Source organism: Bos grunniens, chromosome 22, assembly GCF_055505025.1.
Source record: "Bos grunniens cultivar Pamir isolate PY7600 chromosome 22, Bosgru_T2T1.0, whole genome shotgun sequence".
NCBI classification, from domain to species: Eukaryota; Metazoa; Chordata; class Mammalia; order Artiodactyla; family Bovidae; genus Bos; species Bos grunniens.
In genome coordinates, this window is record NC_141186.1 from 46,583,341 (window position 1) to 46,610,727 (window position 27,387).

The 27,387-nt window shown below is 42.5% G+C and overlaps 1 protein-coding gene across 6 annotated transcripts in view; it reads right to left on the reverse strand.

The window, feature by feature from the left end:
* Nucleotides 1–27,387, reverse strand: part of CACNA2D3 (calcium voltage-gated channel auxiliary subunit alpha2delta 3) — a 900,680-nt gene that overhangs the window by 270,630 nt on the left and 602,663 nt on the right. For all 6 annotated transcript variants that reach the window (XR_015151529.1, XR_015151528.1, XM_086367461.1 and 3 more), the window contains exons 12-13: nt 20,273–20,351; nt 5,511–5,644 (exon numbers count right to left, since the gene is read on the reverse strand). Coding sequence is in view for 4 of the 6 variants with exons in the window: in XM_086367461.1 (XP_086223587.1) it covers nt 5,511–5,644; nt 20,273–20,351 (213 nt within the window). In the remaining 2 variants the exon portion in view is untranslated. The remainder of the gene's footprint in view (nt 1–5,510; nt 5,645–20,272; nt 20,352–27,387) is intronic.

Below are 27,387 nucleotides of genomic sequence, written 5' to 3' on the forward strand. Positions count from 1 at the left end.
GAGGAAGATGGCATTCTCAATGTCCTTCCTAGCTCAACAGGTTTCTCAAAACCACCAAGATGATAAAGAACCTTCAGAATATTCTACTAGGGGATTAATTTATCAGGGTTATTTGCAAAGAGGAAACACAGAGGCAGTGCTGAGCTATCACTTCAGGGATAAGCGTATTCTGGGGATTTAGTTTTATGTCCATCAAAATGTTCTTGAAGAGACAGAAAAAATGAGCTCGGTCATCTTGACCTAGCATTTTAATTAATAATGAGCCACTTAAAGCATTATTTTATTTTAAAGTAAGTAAAGATGATCATGGCACAGAATGCAAGTTTCATGTAAATGTTTAACATGAAGCACAAGACTTCAAAGACAATGTCTCTGCACTGTTTGCCCAGAGCTGCTTCCAGACCTTTTTCTCTGCCTCTTCTGTCAGTTCTTTAGTGGAAAAGCAGCAGTAGCAGGGGTTTTCCCTCTCTCGTAACTGCTCCCAATATATAAACATATCAGTTCAGTTCAGTTCAGTCGCTCAGTCGTGTCCGACTCTTTGCGACCCCATGAATCACAGCACGCCAGGCCTCCCTGTCCATCACCAACTCCCGGAGTTCACTCAAACTCACGTCCATCGCGTCGGGGATGCCATCCAGCCATCTCATCCTCTGTCGTCCCCTTCTCCTCCTGCCCCCAATCCCTCCCAGCATCAGAGTCTTTTCCAATGAGTCAACTCTTTGCATGAGGTGGCCAAAGTACTGGAGTTTCAGCTTTTGCATCATTCCTTCCAAAGAACACCCAGGGCTGATCTCCTTTAGAATGGACTGGTTGGATCTCCTTGCAGTCCAAGGGACTCTCAAGAGTCTTCTCCAACACCACAGTTCAAAAGCATCAATTCTTTGGCGCTCAGCTTTCTTCACAGTCCAACTCTCACATCCATACATGACCACTGGAAAAACCATAGCCTTGACTAGATGGACCTTTGTTGGCAAAGTAATGTCTCTGCTTTTGAATACGCTCTCTAGGTTGGTTGTAACTTTCCTTCCAAGGAGTAAATGTCTTTTAATTTCATGGCTGCAATCACCATCTGCAGTGATTTTGAAGCCCCCAAAAATAAAGTCTGACACTGTTTCCACTGTTTCTCCATCTATTTCCCATGAAGTGATGGGACCAGATGCCATGATCTTCGTTTTATGAATGTTGAGCTCTAAGCCAACTTTTTCCCTCTCCTCTTTCACTTTCATCAAGAGGCTTTTGAGTTCCTCTTCACTTTCTACCATAAGGGTAGTGTCATCTGCATATCTGAGGTTATTGATATTTCTCCTGGCAATCTTGATTCCAGCTTGTGCTTCTTCCAGCCCAGCGTTTCTCATGATGTACTCTGCATAGAAGTTAAATAAGCAGGGTGACAATATACAGCCTTGACATACTCCTTTTCCTATTTGGAACCAGTCTGCTATTCCATGTCCAGTTCTAACTGTTGCTTCCTGACCTGCATACAGGTTTCTCAAGAGGCAGATCAGGTGGTCTGGTATTCCCATCTCTTGAAGAATTTTCCACAGTTTATTGTGATCCACACAGTCAAAGGCTTTGGCATAGTCAATAAAGCAGAAATAGATGTTTTTCTGGAATTCTCTGGCTTTTTCCATGATCCAGCAGATGCTGGCAATTTGATTTCTGGTTCTTCTTCCTTTTCTAAAACCAGCTTGAACATCATGGTTCACGTATTGCTGAAGCCTGGCTTGGAGAATTTTGAGCGTTACTTTACTAGCATGTGAGATGAGTGCAATTGTGTGGTAGTTTGAGCATTCTTTGGCATTGCCTTTCTTTGGGATTGGAATGAAAACTGACCTTTTCCAGTCCTGTGGCCACGGCCGAGTTTTCCACATTTGCTGGCATATTGAGTGCAGCACTTTCACAGCATCATCTTTCAGGATTTGGAATAGCTCAACTGGAATTCCATCACCTCCACTAGCTTTGTTCATAGTGATACTTCCTAAGGCCCACTTGACTTCCCATTCCAGGATGTCTGGCTCTAGGTCAGTGATCACACCACCGTGATTATCTTGGTCGTGAAGATCTTTTTTGTACAGTTCTTCTATGTATTCTTTCCACCTCTTCTTAATATCTTCTGCTTCTGTTAGGTCCATACCATTTCTGTCCTTTATCTACCCCAACTTTGCATGAAATGTTCCCTTGGTATCTCTAATTTTCTTGAAGAGATCTCTAGTCTTTCCCATTCTGTTGTTTTCCTCTATTTCTTTGCATTGATCTATATATGTGTGTAACTATGTATGTATGTATGTGATTAGTAAATCTAGAGGAATTTATTTAAATAATTAACATTATCTAAAGCTAGGTGTTACATTAAGACAAAGCTCTATCCTCTTCCTCCCCAGGATCTTCAGGTTATGTAACCCCAGCCTGGATACTCTATATGTGTGATGCGTCCTTCACCAAAGGCACAATGTCCATCAGCCTCTCATTGGTGACACTAATTTGATGACCCAACTCAAGATTTTGCTGGATTCTCTCTCACTGTTTTCCTCCCCTCCCAACAAGTCAAAAATCTCTAGGGAAGCACTTTGAGACCATGAAAATATCCCACCCATCATCAAACTTTCCCCTAGGCTTAGCATCCTTGGATGACTACTGCCCTAGTCATTCTTTACTAAAATGGCTGTCCACTGGTGATTTTCAGTCTAATGACTCCCTCCCTCCACACCCACCAGGCAGCATTCCATTGCCCACTGGACACTCCACTCCTTCACACACACTTCCATCATCTATGTAATTCATCTGTCTGAAATGTGTTTATTTATCTAGAACACATGGATTTCTGTTTTATTCAGGTTATAGTCCATTATTCTACTTTTTTTTAAATTTTGAGGTTTAAATTGTCCCGGAGCTGACTACTGAGAGCCCATTCACGCTGATTCCTGGGCCTTTTGACATGACTTTAGTGTCTGGTAGGCTTTTTTTCTGTTTTATTTTTAACAGTAAGACTCCATTACATCCATGTACCAGAGTTTATGCAATTGATCTCTTATGGTTGGGGATTTAAGTAACTTTCAATATTCTGAAAGTGAAAATCAGTCAGTCATGTCCAACTCTTTATGACCCCATGGACTATATAAAGCCCACAGGCTCTTCTGTCCATGGAATTCCCTAGGCAAGAATACTAGAGTGGGCAGCCAATCCCTTCTCCAGGTTCAATATTTTGAAATTACAAGCAATTCTGCAGTGAACAAACTTGTGCATATGTATTTTTGGATTGTTGGAGGTTTACTTTCAGGGTTAATTCCTAGAAGTAGGATTCCTGGGTCAAAGGGTGAATGTACATCTTCCTTCCTAGAAACGCCCCATTCTATCATCCCACAAGCAACATATGAGTGTCTCTTTCCCACAGCTGCACCAACAAAGTTAAGCTTTTCATTTTTGGTACTCTGATAGGTGAAAGACATGGTATCTCACCATGCTTTTATTTGCCTTTTTCTTACTATGTATAAAGTTGCACATACTTCATATTTTAAAAAACTATTTTTATTATTTTTGTGGGAATTGTCTGCTCATGTCTTTTGTTCATTTTTTTTTCTATAGGAATTTTGGGGTTTTCCCTTTAATTTTTGAAAGTTCTTTACATATTAGAATTATTCTTTATATGTGCTATACATTGCATATATTTTCTCCTATTTTACCATTTGCTTTTTGACTTTGCTTCCAGTGATTTTTTTACTTAACAAAAGTTGGGTTTTGTTTATATTAGTAGTCAAACCTATTTTTCTTTATGTTGCATCTGGATCTTGGAGTCATTGTTAAAAGCCTTTCTCTGGACTCATATTATAGAATAACTCACTAAATTTTTGTTCTACTGCTTATATTGTTTCATTTTTGACAGTTTAGGCCTCTGATCCCCTTGGACTTCTTTCCTGGGCATGATGTGAAGAAAATAACTAATTTTATCTTTTTCTCAATAGCCATCTAGTTTCCCCAAAAGCAGTTATTAAGCCCATCCTAGCCCCACTGGTTAGACATGGTGCCTTTATGACATAAAAAATTTCCATATGTAGGTAGGTCTTTTTTTTGGAACTTCGACTGACCTTTCTATGTATCCAAGTGACGGTCCCATAGAGACTCTGTTCTATATTTTTTAGATGGATGAAACAAGATGACAGACCCAACTGGCTGTTCAGAGTTTGTACAAAGAACCACTGAGTGTCTGGATCACTCTGATCCTGGCTGGCCACCCTCCTCCTCTCCTCTTCCCCGGCCTTACTCAACCACATGTACAAGGAAGAGATGAAACCATCACCATTGTTATTCTGTTATTACTGCTAGTATGATGCTGACGCAAATGGGGTGGCTTAGTTATTTCACTCTATGATTCTAAACCAAACTAGGGTCAGACTCTGAACATGATAAAATCCCACAGTCTCCCTGGTCTCTCCTACACAAGAACTATTAAATTTTTCAGCTTAAGACCCATCTCTGCTCAGGGTGATTTCTCCTGGGAGAGGGCTACCCTTTCCTGACCAGTTCACATTTCCAAGGTCCCTTTGTATGCTTTAAAGCTCTGCGGGGGGTGGGTACAGACTGCTGTGCTGTCCCCAAGGATGGGTTCTCACATGCTGCTCCTGCCCTGCATTTGCCGGCAGCTGTCAGAAAAGCAGCAGGAATGAGAGAATTCATGGAGAGAAAAACCCAGCCCACAGCAGCCGTTGAGATCACTCTTGAGGATGGCTGTGTCTGGGTTATAGTGATTGATGAGATGTTAATCCTGACACAAATGATGGGAGAGGGGCCCTCTGAGAACATTTACAATCAATAAATGAAAAAATGCTACTCCATCAGACTCATTATCACTATGAAAAATCACGCAGCAATTATATAAGAAACTCAGCCATTGAGGCATTACTTGATGATTGGCAATGCTACTTCCTTTAAACTAATTCAACATTAGAACCTTTTTTGCTTGGAATTTAGCTTTAGAATGAGCCCATGGCCACAGCTGCAATAACAATTGCTACTTATACAGTCACCAAGGAAGCATCTTCTCACTTGTCCATGGAAAGAAAAGGCAACTGTGGTCTCTACAGTGGCTCCAATTCACTATCAGAACTGAGCTTTGGTTTCACATTCCCAAGTTGAGACCCAAGATTCATTCCTAGGACTGAGCTTCTCCGATGACGGTGAGGAACTGAATCTAACGTGTTTGTTATCATTGCCACAATGACAGAATTTGTACACTTGTGAGACAGGAAACAAAGTAGAGAAGACAGAAGCCAAAAGTGAGTTTTCTGTGCTGACCAGACACCTTCCAGAAGAGCCTCCTGCATTCTCAGATATTAAGATTTGTTACCAACCTCATTTACCAAGAGACCAATGCACACTGTACAAAAAGAAAGATGTCATTGAACCTGTTATTAAGGAGAAACAATACAACCGCCAACTTTCAGAATAAACCCAAGGAAACTCTCCTATGCCAGGAGGCACCCTCAGGCTGTCCCCTGCGGCCCCCAGGTACTCACAGTGCTGTCAATATACGCTTCAGTCCACACCACATCGTGCTCCTGGTCGATGACTTTGGGCCGGCTGAGTACATGGAGGTATTCCATGACATTTTCCTGCACGTCAGCCAAGGTGGAGATCTGGGTGAAAAATCCTGCCAATGGAGAAGCACCTTCAGTAAAGACAGGCAGATCTACAACTGAGGAGCAGGCCCACACTGTGTCTCCACAGCAGTATCATGTCTCCTCTCTACCATCGCCCACTTCAAGCACTGTGTTCATGTTAGAGAACAGTCAAACAAAAAGAATAAAATAAAGAGCAACCACAGACTCATCTCCCAGAGTGAAAGTCACTCTTTGCCCGACTCTTGGCGATCCCATGGACTATAAAGTCCATGGAATTCTCCAGGCCAGAATACTGGAGTGGGCAGCCTAATCCTTCTCCAGGGGAGCTTCCTGACCCAGGAATCAAACTGCGGTCTCCTGCACTGCAGGCAGATTCTTTACCAGCCCAGCTACCAGGGAAGCCTCTATCCCTCAGAAGAATCCCCCATTAATCCACTGAAGAATTTTTCTGATCTTTTCTTTTTGTTGTTGTTTAGTCAAACCACACTAAACAGTCGCTCAGGCTGTTAGTCGCTCAGTCTATACATACATGTATACACCTTCTCTGGTAGAAACCGGAGTGAGTCCTCTTTACATAAAATTTTGTAAACCCCTTCCTAATTTCATTTTAGTGTATTTATTTCCAAATAAATTACTTACAAATTCAGGAAAAACTACAAAGCACAACACTTAAAGGCTGTTATAGTTACATGTTGTTATAAATAGTTATAAATAATAATTATAAATAATTTTTTCTTTTTTGAAAATTTTTATTGGAGTATAGTTGGTTTAAAATGTTGTGTTAGTTTCAGGTGTACAGCAAAGTGAGTCAGTTATACATACACATATTTCCACTCTTTTTTAGATTCTTTTTCCATACAGATCATAACAGAGTACAGAGTAGAATTCCCTGTGCTATATAGTAGGTCCTTATTGGTTATCTATTTCATATATAGAAGTATACATATGTCAATCCCAATCTCCCAATTTATCCCTCTCACCTATATTAATTTTCTAAGGTGCACAAAATTTGCTAAACACTTGATAGGCTTAGCCTCACTTATTCTTGACAACATGATGAAGTGAGGATGACTGTAATCACTTTAAAGATGAGAGGACTGAGGAGACCAAGCATAGGTATTTCACCCATATTCTCACAGGTGTCAAGTGGCAAATACTGAAGGTGAATCAAGCTTAAGTCTCTTAATCTATGCCTTCTGCTTCTACAGAATTGTTCCCTTTGTGAGTTTGAGGTTGAAACTCCAGCTCAACCCTCATGTGGTACAAGACCTACCTTTTGAATAAGCTGGGTGGACATGATTTCTCAGTAACATAAAAAGTTCTAAACATGCTCTCATCCTGAGGGTGAAGAGGCCATTCTGCTCAGACACTGCTATGTCCCTGTTCAGCTAGGGATCCTGCTGGCTTTGCTAAGGGTTAGGAAATGTTAGAAGAAAAGGGCTGAACGGAGCACAGGTCTGGATCCCAGGATGGGGCCCTTCGTTCAAACGTCTTATGCAAGGCTGTCTTGGTGCCTAGCACTGGTGGAGCAGAGGTCACCTAGACGAGCCTGACCCCTGCTTCCTGGGGCCTGTGAGGTCTGTGGAAGCTGACAACTACAAAGTAGCAAAATCAACATTATAGAAAAGCACACAGAAGAGACAGAGTCAATCACTTGGCTATCCTAAGGAAGGCTTAGTGCAGCTGAACCCTGAAGGATGAGGACCAGTTAGCTAGAGAAAGAGGGGTTAAAGACTGTGTCCGGCAAAGCAAGGAATGTAAGTAAAGGCTCAAAGTCAGAGTTAGATCCATTCCAGGAAGTGAAAATAGTTCAGAAGGGCTGGAGTAAAAAGCTGGGGGAGAGTGATGAGAGGTAAGGTGGTATAAGATCAGAAGAATGGGCAGAGGGATGGTCACATAAGATCTTGGGAAGAAGTTGAGATTTTATCCGACAGGCAAGCGGTCACAGAGGCCTTTTAAGCTGGGGGACACTGGATGGACACAGAGTCATGCTTCCTCCCCATGCCTCTAAATAAAGACCCTTGTAATTAAGTTTATGCCAGCTTCTACTTGCCAACAAACAAGAGAGAATATGTGTGCCTCTGAAGCCAGATCTGTCACAGCACTGGCTATATTGTTTACAGAACCTCTTAGTGTTTAATACAGGGCTCAGGGTAAGGAAATGCCAGGCCTTTTGTTATCCAGAAAGGACCAGGACCCTCCCAGGGCATTTCCAAACAAAAGCCAGCTGGTTTAAATTTGGTGTACCAACCTCAAACCAGGTTGGGACCATGTGGCTTCTGGCTTCCTGGTGACCGTTCTGAACAGTGCTAATTAACATGCATCGTCACTCCTGTCCACTCCGCCCTCCTGGCCAAGGCCAGAGACTCGCCCATCCCAGTGGAAACTGAGCCCCAGTGGCCGATGAGACTGTACTTTAGCTCAGGATTCTGAAGCGGGGCCCATGTGCACCGTGGCACTCCCTCAGAGTTCAGGCACTACCTACAGGGAGATCCATCCAGATCACTGTTTATGCAAGGCTTCCAGGTGGCTCCTCTTGGAGGCACAGTGGGAAAAACATGCTTAAAGAAGATTGCTGGATGACAGCAAGCATCCACAGTTACCATCCCTCCATAAACCATGACTGTAAACAGTGTCTGAATAGGAAAGAAAACATTTCATCTCTTCTCTAGTAGATAAACCTTTGGCTCTGCATGAAGGGGCTTACAGAGACAAACTCCACAGAGGACAAACCAAGAGATGTGTCGCCATGTTGAAAGGAAGAGGAGAGAACTCCATGGTTCTAGATCAAGGGGATACCCGCATGAGCAATTCACAGTATAGTACTATTCCTATTTTGGGTTCCTGTACTAAATGTGCAGTAAAGACAGCCTCTCTTGGGAGGAGTTTTTCTCGGTTGTCTGTGTTTTCATTCTGATCCTCAAAGCCAACAGTAAAAATCCCTGATTTGGGCTTTCCAAAATAGGGCCAAGAGAAGAGAGGGAATAAATAGAAAGAGGGGGATGGGAGAGACAGATTCTCAGTATAGAGGGGGAGTGAGAAGGAAAAACAGTCACACATTTGGAAGGAGATGGAGCTGAGGGATCATCCTCACTTGGCCTTGCTTATCATAATCAAAGTTCTGAAAAGTTACAAAAAGCTGGCTTCTCCCCAGAGCTACAGACTCATAGCCAACTGTATACCTGACACCTCCACAGGGATGACTAGCAGGATTCTCAGACTGAACTCATCCAAAGCCAACTCCTGATTTCCTTGGCCAAACCCATTCCTCCCCCATGGGGTCCTTTCCATTTCAGCCGATGACGCCACTGTCCAACTGGGCCAAAAACTTAAGAATTATCCTTGACAGCCATCATTTCCTCAACCCACCCCATCGCTAATCCACCAGCATGTTCTTCTGGCCCTATCTCTAAAATATGCCTCAAGTCTAATTCCCCATCTCCACTGCTCTGGCCCTATTCCAGACTCCACTCTCTCTCCCTCAGGGTACAGCAACAGGCCCTGGCTCCACAAATCCCCTTCCTTGTTATCTAGACTCCTGACAGCAGCCATAGGAGTCTCATAAAGTATAAAGCAGATCATCTCCGTGCCTAAAATTTTAAAACAGCTTCTATTTAGAGTTAGCATAAAATCCAGATTTCTTACCTGACCTCTAAGACTCTTCCTCAGCAGGCCCCCGCCTACCTGGGTGACCTCATCCCCATCTACTATCCCACACGAAGCTCATCCACTTAACCCTCCCCAGGCACTTGCACTTGCTGTACCCTCTGCCTGGCACACCATTTATCCAGTTTTCTAAGGATGGCTCCTTTGACCATTCAGGGGTCAGCTGTCTGAACTCATTTCCTCTCATATCACCTGGTCTTCACTTTCTTCTTAAGATTCATCCATATAGAATTCTGATTTATTTGTTTATTTTGTTCTCTATCACTGAAATATCGGCTCCACAAAATGTTACAAAAAGCTGGTGCCCATGTTATCCAGAGCAGTATTCCCAGAACCAGCAGACAGGTCTGTGACAGCCATCACTGAAGCGAGGACATCCACCAATGTCTTACTGAGATTCCCTTGCCTCTACACTTGGGTAAGACAACAGCTCAACGTGGGTGCACACTCACTGTATAAGGAGGAAACAGAAACAAAAGAATTCAGCTATTTGTCCTGGATCAATCTGAATCCAGATTCATTTGCTTCCGAAGTCTTTGCTCTTAGCAACTGAACACAACGCCTTTTCCTGTAAAGGGAAGGGACTTCATAGCTGCTCAGAGGCCCTCCTCTGGAAAGATACCTCTAATGGGTTCTTTGTATCTCTGTGGCTGGGACAGGTTGAGGATGGGGTAGGGAAGTATATGATTGCCCTATGAGGTTCCTGGCAAATGCACAGAAGTTAGCACCAGCAGTCTACCCAAAACAATGCCAAAGTTCTAACTTATATTTCAGTATACAGACCAGGGATGCAGATGTATAAAAAGTAAGAAAAGCTAGAACTATACAAATAATGTGAATAATGTATACTGCAAAGCTTAACGCAAATCTAATCGCCTAACCTCAACCCATTAAACTGCAAAACTTTTGTGAAAGAGTCTCTTTTGTTTTCAAATGTTTTTCATAGAAGTTTTAGTTAACAAATGTACATTTTGATGAATAACAGGAAGTCACTAAGGACTGGACTCCGGCTGTAACCAGAGATGCTTCCCTCGTTCTCCTTCTGCATTCAACTGGCCACTTTTCCTCCCCTTCCTCCACCCCTTTTTATTTCTTTTAAATCCTAGCTCTTGAATGTTTATTCTCTTCTTTAGTGCCTTTTTGGACTTCATATATCATGTAAGAAAACAGAATCAGCAATCATTTGGTAATTACCAAGGAGTAATTAATGCTGAAATTAGCCACCTATTACAAATGGTCTGCTCATTTTTCTCCATAACATCAATTTATTTACCTTATTCTCTTACAGAGCCTCCTGTGAACTCTGGGTTACAACTACTCAGTGTGATAAACCACATGCAGCCTGGTGCTTTATATTTTACTACCCTTACCTAGAGATTTCTTAAGAGTTCCACGTCTAAGAGGTGCCTCTGCATGAGATGCTACAAAAGCACATCACTGAACACTCCACTTTGCAATGACACCAGATCTGAGGGACCCCAGAGTCTGGTCCTTGGTGGGAAACCATGGCTGTCTACTTCGCCAGGTAAGGTCCTAGTTCTACATTTGGTGTGAAGGAGCACTGCTCCCTTCGAGTCTTTTCAAAGACTTGTTTCCCCTCTGACATAAGACAGGATGAAAACAGCGATCAAGTTCCAGCCTTCTCAGGGCAGTAAGGTAGGCAGTGATGTTGTTGGTGTTACCTGGTGTGCATCCCCTTAGGGAGCAATGGTGTTCTGGGAAGATCCTCACAATAGTCTGTCCCATCTTTATCCTCCTTATCACTACACACTACTGAAAAATCACTTTTTTTCTATAGAAAAAATGCAGTTTATAACAATTTTCTACCTCCGCATCACCTTGGAATCTTACAAAGAACAGTCCAAGGGCCCTGAGAGGTGAAGGGCACATGTCTGATGAACTGGAAAGGACAAATGAAGGAAGAATGACCACTACGGCGGGGAACCAGGGTCCTCAGTGGGCCTGCGGCATATGAAGAAGAGGGCTCCTAAGTGTGAAACTACCAGTATCAGCCAGAACCTCTGATTTGGGAGCAAGCCTTTTTGTGTATGAATAATATGAATTCCAACCCAGGCTTCAGCAATACATGAACCGTGAACTTCCAGATGTTCAAGCTGGTTTTAGAAAAGGAAGAGGAACCAGAGATCAAATTGCCAACATCTGCTGGATCATGGAAAAAGCAAGAGAATTCCAGAAAAATATCTATTTCTGTTTTATTGACTATGCCAAAGCCTTTGACTGTGTGGATCACAATAAACTGTGGAAAATTCTTCAAGAGATGGGAATACCAGACCACCTGACCTGCCTCTTGAGAAACATGTATGCAGGTCAGGAAGCAACAGTTAGAACTGGACATGGAACAACAGACTGGTTCCAAATAGGAAAAGTAATTCGTCAAGGCTGTATATTGTCACCCTGCTTATTTAACTTCTATGCAGAGTACATCATGAGAAACACTGAGCTGGAAGAAGCACAAGCTGGAATCAAGATTGCCGGGAGAAATATCAATAACCTCAGATATGCAGATGATACCACCCTTATGGCAGAAAGTGAAGAGGAACTCAAAAGTCTCTTGATGAAAATGAAAGAGGAGAGGCAAAAAGTTGGCTTAAAGCTCAACATTCAGAAAACGAAGATCATGGCATCTGGTCCCATCACTTCATGGGAAATAGATGGGGAAACAATGGAAACAGTGGCAGACTTTATTTTGGGGGGCTTCAAAATCACTGCAGATGGTGATTGCAGCCATGAAATTAAAAGACGCTTACTCCTTGGAAGGAAAGTTATGACCAACCTAAAAAGCATATTGAAAAGCAGACATATTACTTTGCCAACAAAGGTCCGTATAGTCAAGGCTATAGTCTTTCCAGTGGTCATGTATGGATGTGAGAGTTGGACTGTGAAGAAAGCTGAGCGCTGAAGAATTGATGCTTTTGAACTGTGGTGTAGGAGAAGACTCTTGAGAGTCCCTTGGACTGCAAGGAGATCCAACCAGTCCATACTAAAGGAGATCAGTCCTGGGTGTTCATTGGAATGACTGATGCTGAAGCTGAAATTCCAATACTTTGGCCACCTCATGTGAAGAGTTGACTCATTGGAAAAGACCCTGTTGCTGGGAGGGATTGGGGGCAGGAGAAGAAGGGGACGACAGAGGATGAGATGGCTGGATGGCATCACCGACTCGATGCACATGAGTTTGAGTGAATTCTGGGAGTTGGTGATGGACAGGGAGGCCTGGCATGCTGTGATTCATGGGGTCGCAAAGAATTGGACACAAGTGAGCAACTGAACTGAACTGAATATGAAAATTTAATCTCAAATTTCATGTTTGAAAACAATTTAGAGGATCACACTGTGGAGCTAGGAATGCTGGTTTGCGTGCAGCCCCTCTTGATCTCCTCAGAGAGCCTTAATGTCTCCATTTGTAAAATGTCAGAAAATGGACCACGTGCCTACACAAGCTGAAGCAGGACTATTTCTGGAAGGCTGGGTATAAGTCCCAGCTCCAGTCTTTATTAGCTATGGACCATTAAATTCCTTTCTCAACAGCTACATTTCTTTTTCTAGAGTCTCTCAAATCATGGGAAGCATTCTTCTATGAACCACAACTTTCTTTTCCCTACAGGGAAACAACCTCACACCCTGGTGAAGAGTTAGGCTCAGACATCAGACCAATTGGACCTGAATCCGTCTCTGCCACCTGCTAGCTGGCAACCTGGGGTAAGCTGGTAGTCTCTCTCAGTCTCAGTTTCCTTTCTTTTCATGCACTCTATACGGCTTTCAGTTCAGTTCAGTCACTCAGTCATGTCCGACTCTTTGTGACCCCATGAATCGCAGCATGCCAGGCCTCCCTGTCCATCACCAACTCCCGGAGTTCACTCAAACTCACTTCCATTGAGTTGGTGATTCCATCCAGCCATCGCATCCTCTGTCATCCCCCTTTCCTCCTGCCCCCAAACCCTCCCAGCATCAGAGTCTTTTCCAATGAGTTTACTCTTCACATGAGGTGGCCAAAGTACTGGAGTTTCAGCTTCAGCATCAGTCCTTCCAATGAACACCCAGGACTGAGCTCCTTTAGGATGGACTGGTTGGATCTTCTTGCAGTCCAAGGGACTCTCAAGAGTCTTCTCCAATACCACAGTTCAAAAGCATCAATTCTTTGGCACTCAGCTTTCTTCACAGTCCGACTCTCACATCCATACATGACCACAGCTTTAATAAGAGTCGAAAGAGATAATATACAAAAAAGTACTCCACACTTTTCCTGGCACTTACTAAGCAGTTGTCATCCTTAGTTGTTATTAATGATAGTAGCACCACCTAAATCTTCACAACTCTTACTCTTTCCACTGTAATTCTCAAGTTCTATGGAATGTACACAAAAATGTCTCTGCTAATGGATAAATGAATAAAAAAGGTACTGTGAGTACATGCACACACACACAAGAATATTATTCAGAATGAGAGAGAGAGAAATCCTGCTATTCGCAACAACATCTATGGACCCTGAGTCTATCTTGCTAAATGAGACAAGTGAGACAGAGAAAGACAAATACTGTATCCTATCACTTAAATGTGGAATTTTTAAAAAGTGAAAATCATAGCAACAGAGTCAAAAGAGCGTTAAGCATGGGCTGGGAACTGGGGAGCTGGAGAGCTATTAGTCAAACAGTACAAAAAAAATGAATTACACAAAGGTATCAGAATAAATGCCAATTGCCTTCTTCTACCTTTTCTGAAATAGCAAAACAAATTTAATTGCCATTTTTCCCTACTCTAAACTATCATTCTGGTTTCATAAATTTAACACTTGGAAATGTAAGTGAGGTTAAGAGATTTCTAGTGGAAAAATGCTATGGGTCTGAACTTCCAAGGAGGGCTCAGGCCACCAGTTCTCTTTCAAACAAGGAGAGAATGACCATGAGCTTATTAAAAAGGGACAGGTTAAGCAGACAACCAAGAGAGACTCATGTGGAGTTTCCATTTGACCTAATGATGACGGATAGGTTGAGAACCAAACACAGAGACCCCTCTTTATTTGCACAGCTGGAAAACACTCCATTTACCATGAGTTTTGAAGGAGAATCAGGCAGTGCTTATTTAAAATCTTGGCACACTGAACATTACGGAAGGTCATCGAGGCTTTATGGAGTATCTGGGCTAGTTGGCCCCTCTTTTCAGTTTTCTCAGTTCACTTGTTTATCCAATAGTGTGAACGCAGAATTTTAAATCACAATAAGCCATTCTACAGTGGCAATGATTGTTTTAATGTATTTAAAATGGTTTGCTGCTTTGCCTCATTAGGGCTGGTTCCCTCAAGATAGGACCTACTTATGCTTAAAATGAGACAAACCAATGAGCTCCAGGCCTCTCTGGATTTTGCTATTGCATTGGAGGAGGCAGAGAACTCCTCTAAGGGCTATGAATATGCCCAGACGCTTAGTTCCAGAGGTCCGCTGACTTGAGAACTGTCTCGTGGCTTCCAGACTTCCAAAAAGGAAGCTTTGCGCCATAGCCGGTCCTTGACCTGGCCCGGGGACACTGTGCTGGCCGTGACAACTCCCGCTCCTCCCTAGGGCCACTCTGGCCAGTCAGCCAACAGACTTCTCTCTGGGCTGCCCTGTATCTGCTCTGGTCCCCAAATGCTAATGTTTCATTTCACTGAAGAACTTGGCTGAGTCAGGGCAAAAATATGTGGTGGGTGGGGAAGAAGCCTCCCTGGACCTCATGTCACTTGAGATGAAAAATGTTATGCTGCCTCCATACTATAACAATCTGAGAGTATAAACAATGATTTAATTAATGACCATAGAAGAATACTTGCTCACCGACGTTACGTGGTCTAAACCTCATAACTGACGCAACACAAAGCCGATGTTTATATGGGCACAGATGACTGGAACCTGACATTTTGATGGCAACTGCTACTTTGAAAAGTGGCAAACAATGGCATTTTATTCCCAAGGACCTTTAGAAGAGAAGCAGAGTAGGGAGGTGGGACTATTGTGAAGGACTGACTCTGGCAGGGAAGGAAACAACTGGATTTGGACAGGAAGAGAAGGAGAATCACAGCAGAATCAAGCGGCTGGGCCAGATAAGCAGCTACTATTACCTCCTTGGATTTTCCAAGTGCTGCACTCAGAACTTACAAATCTATATGCTATGGCCGGGGCCTGAAATACTCTGAGCTGACTAAAATGTCTTCAAAAGGATGCTTCAAGGATTCTTATAAACAATGACTAAAACTAAATTATGGTGTAATATTAGCTGATTAAGACAAGACTTCAACTTCAGTAATTTTCATCAGCTGGACACAGACAGTGGTAAAAACAATATCCCATGACTAAATGCATACTCGCTGATGGGAAGAATTGCAGTCTGATGTGGCAGAAGTAACAGGAAAACTTTTAAAAATTAAAAAAATAATGGAAAGGAGTTTTTTTTCAAGACCACAAAATCAAGGGAAAAATGGGGAAAGTGTAGCTCATTCAAATGCCAACAAAGTTCCAAAAATTATTCAGTGGTCTCTTTACTCAGAGGCAATCTAGGATCCATGCAACCTTCATCTCCCTGTGCCTACTTTCTTTCTATATTCCCCCCTCAAATGAAGTCAACTCTGAGACAATCAGAATTACTAATACCTTTGAGTGAGGTGGGCCGGCCAAATTAGCTAAAATAATTTAACATGTTATTCTAGAGATTCAAGGAAATGTTCAAATCTTTCAAGCAGAGTTCTACTTTTTAGATAAGGAAGTTGAGACTTGCTTCAGGTAGAAGCAGATAATTAAAGACAATGTGAAGCAAAGAAAAGTGAGGCAGAGGTTTACTTGCTGGGCTATACACATATATTCTGAGAAGTTTCCAGATCCATTTACCCTCAATGCTGAGTCCTGCAGAGCATGTTTGTTAGTATTTTTCTTTGCAAGCTTATCTCTGCCTATGCAATTCAGGATGGGGAAGACCTTGCCCAATCTGGGTATCATAATTTTGCGAGAGGTGGGGGTCGGAGAAAGAAGGAGGACTGAAATCAGAATTTAGAGTTGCTAATCAGTTAGGATCAGAGAAGGCAATGGCACCCCACTCCAGTACTCTTACTTGGAAAATCCCATGGACGTAGGAGCCTGTTAAGCTGCAATCCATGGGGTCGCTAAGAGTCGGACACGACTGAGTGACTTCACTTTCACTTTTCACTTTCATGCATTGGAGAAGGAAATGGCAGCCCACTCCAGTGTTCTTGCCTGGAGAATCCCAGGGACGGGCGAGCCTGGTGGGTTGCTGTCTATGGGGTCGCACAGAGTCGGAAACGACTGAAGTGACTTAGCAATCAGTTAGGATATTAAGAAGATGTGGCAAGAATACATAGCAGAACTATGCAAAAAATATTTCATGACCCAGATAACCAAGATGGTGTGATCATTCACCTAGAGCCAGACATCCTGGAATCTAAAGTCAACTGGGCCTTAGGAAGCATCACTACGAACAAAGCTAGTGGAAGTGATAGAATTCCAGCTTTACTTTTTTAAATCCTAAAAGATGATGTTGTTAAAGTGCTGCACTCAATATGCCAGCAAATTTGGAAAACTCAGCAGTGGCCACAGGATTGGAAAAAGTCAGTTTTCATTCCAATCTGAAAGAAAGGCAATGCCAAAGAATGTTCAAACTACTGCATGATTGCACTCATCTCACATGCTAGCAAAGTAATGCTCAAAATTCTCCAAGCCAGGCTTTAACAGTACATGAACCGTGAACTTCCAGATGTTCAAGCTGGATTTAGAAAAGGCAGAGGAACCAGAGATCAAATTGCCAACATACGTTGCGTCATAGAAAAAGCAAGAGAGTTCCAGGAAAAACACCTACTTCTGCTTTATTGACTATGCCAAAGCCTTTGACTGTGTGGATCACAACAAACTGTGGAAAATTCAGAAAGAGATGGGAATACCAAACCACTTGACCTGCCTCCTGAGAAATCTGTAAGCAGGTCCAGAAGCAAGTTTGAACCAGACATGGAACAACAGACTGGTTCCAAATCAGGAAAGGAGTATGTCAAGGCTGTATATTGTCACCCTGCTTATTTAACTTATATGCCGAGTACATCATGCAAAATGCCGGGCTGGATGAAGCACAAGCTGGAATCAAGATTGCCGGTAGAAATACCAATAACATCAGATATGCAGATGATACCACCCTTATGGCAGGAAACTAAGAAGAACTAAAGAGACATTTGATAAAAGTGAAATAGGAGAGTCAAAAAGTTGGCTCAAAACTCAACATTCAGAAACAAAGATCATGGCATCTTGTCCCATCACTTCATGGCAAATAGATGGGGAAACAATGGAAAAAGTTAGAGACTTTATTTTTTTTTGAGCTTCAAAATCACTCCAGATGGTGACTGCAACCATGAAATTAAAAGACGCTTACTCCTTGGAAGAGAAGTTATGACCAACCTAGACAGCTTATTAAAAAGCAGAGATTTACTTTGTCAACAAAGGTCCGTCTAGTCGAGGCTATGGTTTTTCCAGTGGTCATGTATGGATGTGAGAGTATCAAGAAAGCTGAGAGCTGAAGAATTGATTCTTTTGAACTGTGGTGTAGAAGACTCTTAAGAGTCCCTTGGACTGCAAGGAGATCCAAACAGTCCATCCTAAAGGAAATCAGTCCTAGGTGTTCATTGGAAGGACTGATGCTGAAGCTGAAACTGCAATACTTTGGCCACCTGATGTGAAGAACTGACTCACTGGAAAAGACCCTGATGCTGGGAAAGATTGAATGCCGGAGGAGAAGGGGATGACAGAGGATGAGATGGTGGGGTGGCATCAGCAACTCGATGGACATGAGTTTGAGCAAACTCTGGGTATCAGTAATGGACAAGGAAGCCTGGCTAGCTGCAGTCCATGGGGTCACAAAGAGTCTGACACTACTGACTGAATGAAGTGAACTGAATCAATCTCAAATGGAGATGATATAAACTCATTTTTTCACACAGGTGTTATATGAATAGATGAGTATAATAGGCATGGAATAGTTATTTTTGATAGGCACATGCCCATAGCAGAGAAGGTCTATCTACAGACAAGAAAAATGCCTTGGAATATAAAAAGAAACCAAGAAGAAAAAGAAAAACAAAAGCACAGCCCCCTTGTCAATCATAAGATACACGAGAGTTCCTTCCCGCTCTAGGTTCTGACTCACTCTCTTTTCTCCAGAAGACTCTTTAATTTCAGGGAGCAACTTTGCTGGCTTGCAACTAAAAGAACTTTGTCTTAAGTTCACCAAAACTAAAGCTGAGACCTGCCAGCCCTTCCTTGAGTCCCCTCTCTTCCACTAACATACACCGGAACTTTTATAAAGGATGCCTTAGCAGGCAATGTACAACTAGACTACCCATATCTACCAAAACCAATTTACTGTACAGCAGGACACAGCTCAGTACAGTTCAGTCGCTCAGCTGGGTCTGACTCTTTGCGACCCCATGGACACATCTTCCTTTATTAGTATTGATAGTCTATTTACTCATTTTTAAAACCTTAAAGAAGCAGTCACTCTATGTACAGCAGCAGACCAGGGTCTGTCAGAGTGCTCAAGAGGAAATCAGATTGACAGGCTGTTCTCAGGGACTGTGTAGCATCACAGATCAATACATCACCAGGAAATCATATGCAGCATTTTTGTGCCAGGCACTGAGGTACCAGCTTTACCTGCATGGCCTCATGTCAGGCTCACAGCATGTGTCTGGGGCAGGTATCATCATTACTCCTGTTCTTTAGGTGCTATAACTCAGACTCAGGTAGGTCTGGTAACATCCACTACCATAATTAGTGTTTGGTAGAAGCTGGATCTGAACTCAAGGAGTCTGGGTTAATACTCAAGGAGTCTAGATTCCCCCACCTATCTACCTCCTATGTTTTGCCTTCTATGGTTGTATGTAGAATGAAAAGAAGCCCTTTGTAGATTGGAGGCCCTATTCCTTCCCTCCCTGTGTCTTTCCCAAAGCTCTGCTTCCAACACACATCAGGGGATCATTCATCAACTAACTTATGAGTGTAGAAAAGTCAACCATTATTGAGCACTTTCTATGCCCCAGCACTTAACTAGGCACCTCATCTATACCATTTCATTTTTTTAGCCCTTATATTCAATAAGAATCAAAGGAAAAGCTATTACTACCCTCTCCACTTGGAAAATCAGACCACTGAAGCAGGCTACATAACTAAGTTAGTTATGTAGGCTAAGTTATGCTATGAGAACATATCAATCTGGAAATCTCAGTGGCTTAACACAAAGGTTCATCAAACAGACTTTATATCCATCACAGGTTGGCAGATGGCAGAGGACAGGGTGAGTGGAAAGGCATCTGCCCCATGTGGCCACTCAGGAACCCAGGCTATCTCATCTAACCCATCATGTCACTTCAGAGCTCACAAGAGCAGAAGAGAGTGTAGACACCACCACATCAGCCCATATGTGTTTTAGCTCATAAATGTCCCAGCTTGGATTTGCTTATAGCCTACTGGCCTACTGAACTAGTGCAAGGTGGCTGGGAACGGTGAGCACATGGATATTTCAGTTCAGTTCAGTCGCTCAGTTGTGTCCGACTCTTTGCGACCCCATGAATTGCAGCACGCCAGGCCTCCCTGTCCATCGCCAACTCCCGGAGTTCACTCAAACTCATATCCATCAAGTCGGTGAGGCCATCCAGCCATCTCATCCTCTGTGCACAGTAAATCGTTCTGCCATAGTAATTCTCCCAAGGTCACTCAGCTACTAAGGAATAGAGTGGAAAAGCTTAACCATTCCACTTTACTATAACCTCAACATTATAAATACATTTTTGGAGAAATCTGTTCCAAATCCATCATAATCATTTAGAAACATCCAGACCTTATCTAAGAATTCACAGCCTTCTGGTAGAATTCTCCACTTCCTCATGACTATCTCTATTTCTGCACATCCACAAAGAAGTTATTCAGAACTGAACTCATCAGGGGACCTACCTTTGTTGGCACAGGCCATCCACTTGAGATTGTCTGCAAAAGCAGCCTCTCGTCCAATGAGGTACGTGAAGATGCGAACCTAAGAGGAAGAGGAATGCACGGATCAGTGGCTTTCAGTTTTCACCCTCCAGCCCAGACCACAAGCATGGCTCACACACATGTGGTTTACCTCTTTAATGCTCCATGCCCCCATCTGTAGAAACATATTTAAGACATTTGAAGTACAGTCAGCTAGAAATATATTCAAAACTGGGGTCTTTGATCTTTCAAACCATGTGGCACTGGTGGTGGTTGTTTCTCGGTGTGCAACTTGCAACAGAGGAAAATAACTTGAAACAGGAGACTGGCAGCATTGTGGGCCTGGGTTTGCTACACACATATGGACAGAGACCATCCAGGTCTGGACCAAATCGGCAACCATTTTCCTCATCTGTACAGGAAGTATAAAGTGTGCTCTTCTTGGGAATAGAAACATCACTGAAAGACCCTCAGCATGCCCCCCTCCCTCAGTGGTGAGGACAGGCTGCAGACACTTTCTTACCATCTGTTGTGGTAATTAATTGGAATGAGAGGCACAGCCTGTAGCCAGGAGACCAAAGCAAAACCCTCCCTAGCCTTCCTAAAGTTTGGCTCCCAAAGAGCCAAGAACACATGTAAAACCTTGAATCTCTCATTTTCTACTGCCTTCTCAAATCTCTCTCATAAGGCCAGAATTCTTTGAAACGAAGCGCAACCCACTTCCCAAAGTTGCACATGAGGGTTAGATGGAAGAAAAACAAGAAATAAAAAGGGTTACAATCCTCTAGTTTAAACTTTGGGCTTCCCAGGTGGCTCAGTGAGTAAAGAACCAGCCTTCAATGCAGGAGCATGCCAAAGATAGCGATTCAATCCCTGGGTTGGGAAGACCCACTGGAGGAGGGCACGGCAACCCACTCCACTTGCCTGGAGAATCCCATGGACAGAAGAGCCTGGCGGGCTATATTCCATAGGTCACAGAGTCAGACACAAGTGAAGCGACCGAGCACAGCACAGAGTTTACACTTCAAATGGTACATGGATCAGCACCACACAGTCCAAACAAAACTCTCCCGGCAGGTCAAGTCAGTCCTTTGAACAACAGTTTGTGACTGAGTAAAATTCAGACATGGTATTAAATGAATTATGTTCCATATGTGGCCCCAAATCTTTCCAGGTGATGCCCCTTCCACTCAGTCAGTCTGGGTCAGGAATCCCTACGGTTCCTTCAGAACCTTCACTGCGACTATAGTGAACTAGTATCTCATGCGCTTACATCTGTGAGGTTGAGCTCCACTAGACTGTCCAGCTGACAAGGAAAAGGGTGGTTCTGCTTTGATGGGGCACAGAGCTTGGAACATTACAACTCAGTACATGAGTGGATAAAAATGTAAATACTCATAGCTGACTGTGAAAATGTAGACTGTTTTAGTTATGAGTACCCTCTTATCTGAGACATAACTTGAAGACTAGTTCTTATGGGATGGTTTATTTCCAGCTTAAAGAGATGCTTATATACACATTATCACTGTGCTGCCTTAGTCTTTTCTCGTCTGTGTTCAGTGAGGCAGTCATTTCATCCGTCACAGAACCTGCAAGGGGGCATCCAGGGCATGAGCAGACACACAGGCCTTTGCCTCTTCCGTTTTCTTAGCTCTTTTGGACACTATTTCCAATGGAATCACACAGGGAGGAGGGATACTGTTTTTTTTGTTTGTTTTTTTAAATTGGGAGATTCTCACTCTTTGGGAGAAAAACAAAAATAGAAGATGCAACCTCATAGGCCTCACCTAGCCCTAAGTGGTTACCACTGACCTTTCTACACAGAGCTGTCCCCTGCTCACTTTTCCTGCCTGACCACTGTTATCTTTCAGCTGAAGATGACTGATTTGGGGGAAAATTGAGACTCAATTAAGTAAAGTGACTTGCTCAGTTTCATCAAGTCCTGATATAATGAGAGGTCTTCTAAGACCTCAGGATAACACTGAGATCTCCTCTTAATTTCCTGGAGATGCTGGTTCTGTCACCCCAACCAGCTGCAAGACCTAGAACTAGCACCCACAGGAGCTGAACCAGCCCCAGGCTTTTCTTTTTTTAAAAATAAATCTTCAGCTTTCATTTCTAATTCAAGTTATTTAAAAGGAAAGCTTCAGACTGGAGAAAAAAAAAAAAACAAACTGCAAAAGCAAGTTTTTAACAAAGCAGAAAGCACAAGAGATAGCTCCAGAGAACGAAGCTATGAGTCTGTCTCTGCAGGCAAAAGGCAAAGACCTGACACAAAACAGCCTATTTGCTGTGAGCGAAGGCCCTTGAAGGTGCCAAACCTCCTCTGCCATCCAGGTGAAGAATCAGAGAATAAACTGAGTTCTCTCCTGGGGGCATAGTTAAAACCCTGAACAACGCTGTGAACCATTAGAAAAACGCCTATAGTTTCTGATTTTAAAAGATCGCAGCACATCTGGAAAACCAGTAGGACTGCATCAAACTTCAGCTCAGACATGACTGTGCAACAATAATTGAGCTAAAACCACAACCATGAAAACCAGCACCATGAACCCCTCACCAGCACTGTCGGCCCTACTCCGACACTACCGTGGCTTCTCTAGTCAGCACCATCCCTTAGCTCAGGTGTGTGCAGAGATTTATAGCATTATACTTGTTTGGTTGGTTTGCATTTGATTGCTTAAGAAAGAAAAATCAGGATCATGTTAAATATTTCCATTTACATGCAGTCTTTGGCTTTCAGTGTACTGGCCCCCTTATTTGAGTTAGAAATGGCATGGAAATGACTCGTCTCTCTGCCTATAAAATAAACATAATCAAACAATACTGGGTTCATGCCCTGGATTTCTCACAATAATGCCTTTCAACTGGCAACGACATAAAGGGACTTTATTCCAAAATAAATATTTTGGAGAGCAATGTAACAACAGCATTTTATATTTGTAGTTTTTTCAGACTGAGTAATTCTACTTTTAGGAATTTATCTTATAGTCAGGATAACATATAAAATGCCTGTGGGGGCCACGCAGGTAACAGGGATGACACGAAGTCATAGGAGTATGAAGAGTTGTACAGTGCATGTCTTCTTAAAGCCCCATAATTTGGTTTTAGACATTTTCACAAATACACAAAATTGTACAAGGATAAAGATATTCACCTTTATTATGGGCTGTAGCCTACCACGCTCCTGCATCCATGGGATTTTCCAGGCAAGAGTACTAGAGATTTGTGATGATTAAAGCCTGCTAAATCCCTAGTTTCTTTTGATAGCCAGTTGGCTAAAAAGTCTTGGGACATTCATGTAGTGGAATATCACATAGCTATGTACTCATGAGAAACACATCCATTATAAATTAGCAAGGGGGAAAGCAAGTTGTGGAATATTGTGTAGCACAGAATCCTGTTTTTTCTAAAAGGGGACTTTCACGTTTTACTCTGTAAACTTCTATATCCTCTGAATGTTTTTACAAATGAATAAACATAGCTTTAATGATTGCAGATCATTTTAAATGAAAATAAAGTAATGACTCTGCTACTTCCTGAACCATTCTTCAAGGACATAGGAAGAGTAAATGTACCAGTGAAAATCAAAAAGGAGAAGAGATGATATATGGAAATTAAGTTCTGTCCTTGCATCTTGCAGAGTGGGCTGCCTTATTTCCACTGCTCAATGAAATGAATGCAAAACCTCTGTGAGTAACAGTCAAATTGCTCATTTCTGTCTCTAGCAGATTCTGTAACCTGATGGATTTTATTTCCAATAATTGGAGATTTATTTCTTAAGAAGCTCCATCTTTAAACTTTAACAAGTCTGCCTTGAGTCCAACTACTTTTACAATATATGGTAAGGCTCCTTAGCAGAGGCGAGAGGGGTAATTCTGAAAGCCAGGTTCACAGCACTGATGCCAATGGGGAGGGTCCATGGCACAGACCAGACCAGACCAGGGAAGTTATCAGGATACACCAAAACACACCAGAAAGCCAGGTCTTTATGTTCATCATCCACAGCCATGAAGGCATCACTTTCAGTACTGCTGCAAAAAGGCAGGAGGGGAGAGGTCTGCATCAACCTATTAGTTCATTCTGATCTCCCATTTGAGTTTGGATGGTCTTTAAATGTTCTACAAATCCAATTAAGCTCAATAAACTGTTAGGATGTGGCTATTTCAAAGTTCAAAGTCACTTAATCTACTTAGTATAAAGTTTCCCAGATCATATAAAGAACTCAGTCCAGTTTTTCCAAAACAGACTGTTGCTTCTTGCTCATATAGATGCAATTCTCTCCAAAAACACAGAGGGGTGCCATTCCTCTCTACCTTTGGTGAACATAGGGTAGCTTGACTTTGTGAAGATGTTGTTGTTGAAAGTGAAAGTGAAAGTCCCTCAGTTGTGTTCAACTCTTTGTGACCCCATGGACTATACAGGACATGGAATTCTTCAGGCCAGAACACTGGAGTAGGTAGCCTTTTCCTTCTCCAGGGGATCTTTCCAACCCAGGGATCAAACCCAGGTCTCCCGCATTGTAGGCAGATTCTTTACCAACTGAGCCACCAGGGAAGAATGGTGTGGGTATTCCACCAAGAATACTGGAGTGGGTAGCCTATCCCTTCTCCACTGGATCTTCCCAACCCAGGAATCGAACAGGGGTCTTCTTCATTGCAGGTGGACTTTTACCAACTGAGCTATCAGGGAAGCCCCCTTGTGAAGATAATGAATCAAATTATTTCCTTTCTACAGCCATTAAAAGAGGGGAAGGAAAGTGGCTGCCAGTAGAGCCATAATGGGGCAATTGCACAGCCAGGAAACAGGCTGCTGCTGCCCTTACAACTCACTTCAGTGTTGAAGCCCAGGCTTATGAGACAGTCTAAGAATCCATCATCCATCTGTCACAAGTAACTTCTGAGCACCAACTATGTGCCAGGGCCCATTCTTGGTGCTGGGGATATAATGGGTGAAGGGAAAAAATCTCTCTGTCCTCAGAGAGCATACATTCTCATGAGAGTAAAACAGATGATAAATGACAGATTCATATGTAACATTCAGGTAATTGTTGAATTAAAAACTTATGAAGAAATAAAAGAGGAAATAATTAGGCAATGGACAGTGATGATGGCTGCTATTTCAGAAAGGGAGGAAGGGAAGGCCTCCCTGATAAGGTGATACTTGAGCAAAGATCCGGACAAAATGTGGGTGGAGGTAGGGGAGCAAGACATATGGCTATTGGGGAAGATTATTCCCGGTGAAGGTAGTTGAAGGTACAAAGTCTTGAGATAGGGCTACTCAAGGAATATTGACAAGACAGTGTGGATGAAGTGAAGTCCGGTAGGAGAGAGTGTACAGAACGAACTTGGACAGACAACAGGTACCTAATCATGTGGGCCTTGCAGCCCAGTTAAGAGGCTGGGCTTTTTCTTTAGCAAGAACAGAAGCCAGAGGAGGAACTGAGTAGAAGCCTGACAAGAACTGACACAAAATCCTGTGAAAGGGTCATTCTGCAGTGTGGAGAACAGGCCTTGGAGAGTTGTACTCATTCTGGCTGTCCATTCCCATTTCCCGTGATGTTCTTACAATTTTGAGTGCACAGGGCCCATTCAAGACAATCAAATCAGAACCTCTGGAGGCAAGGCCCAACTTTTAATCTCCCTGTGGACATTATAATGTGCATCCAAGCCTGAGAACCATGGCCACAGGGAGATAAGAGAAGCAGAGCCACTAAGTAGGAGGCCACCAAAACACTGAAAGTGAGAAATGGCAGTGGCTCTGGCCACCGGGGTGAAAGTTTTCAGACTTCACTGGGCATTGGAATCACCAACCCCAGCACCTACTTTTCAAAAACTCAGATTAAGTTGGCCAAGGGAACTGTGTTTCTTAGAAGCACCCATGGTGGGTCTGAAATAAGTAACTGGAGCCCAGCACTTCAGAAAGACACCAAAAAGATAAGGCCTGAACAAAAAGAAGTGGGAATGCGAATTAAGAAACCTTTGAAGTTGTTTCCAATAAAGGTGTTTCTACATACTGCCAAGGATTGAGGCTAAACTTCAAGGAGTTTACAATCCATTGGATGGTTTAAAAACAAAAAACAGAGAAGCTGGATCAAGATGGTATTTTTAAAGAAGTCTATGTCACTCCTACAAACAAGAATATCAGACACCAATCAGATTGGGTAAGAAATTACAATTTCTTCTTTTCTCAAGAAAAAGCAGATCTGTACTAAGATGTCTATAGCTGCTGAGCTTGGTGTTCACACACAAAACATTGCTTCTTGAAATTACAATAGCCCCACTACCGCATCCAAATACAGAGGAAAGGGCTGGACAGGGCACTGAGGAGCCTTCAAATATACAGTCTTTATTCTTATTTTTAGAAAGGAAGGCAATCTTTTACTTTAAAATAGCATTTAACTACAAATCCAGTATCCTTAACTATAAAGACATGCAACTTATATGGATTATAAGTATAAATAAAATTTGCTAAAAGAATCATCAGTACATATGGTTGCCCACACCTATGTGTTCCATATTTCCATTCAGCTAAGCAGCAGCCTCTGTAAAACAAGCATGTGAACTCACCTTCACATCTTCTCACCTACTCTTATCCCTTTTGACTCACTGCCCAACTCAACTATCCCCTAAAATATCCCCAGGATTTCATAAAAGTAGTACACAACTTTGGCTTCAGAAAGAAGTCATCTGACATCTTTGTGTTTTAAAGTCAATTTGATATTACTATATACTTAGTCTGTATCTTCATAAAAAATAATCCCAACCAACTTCTATTGCAATTTGCTCATTTCTATGATTTCTGATGCAGGGAAGCATTTCTGAATAAAATCTTTAATCTCTAAGCAGAAAATGAGAGCTGGAACTCGATTAACCACAAAAATGCTTCATAAATCACTGCCAATATTTGTTTGCACGAAAATTCTGCAAAAGTAGAGGTGGGCTCAGAGATGGTTGATGCCAATGAAAACAGTTTTATTGAGCAGGCTGCTTTAATCTAGAAGCCATCATGCTTATAATAAAATAAGAAACATCCTTATCCAGAAGGACAAGAGAGGCAAATAAGGTAACAGTGCCCTGAGCAGCAATAAAATGGGA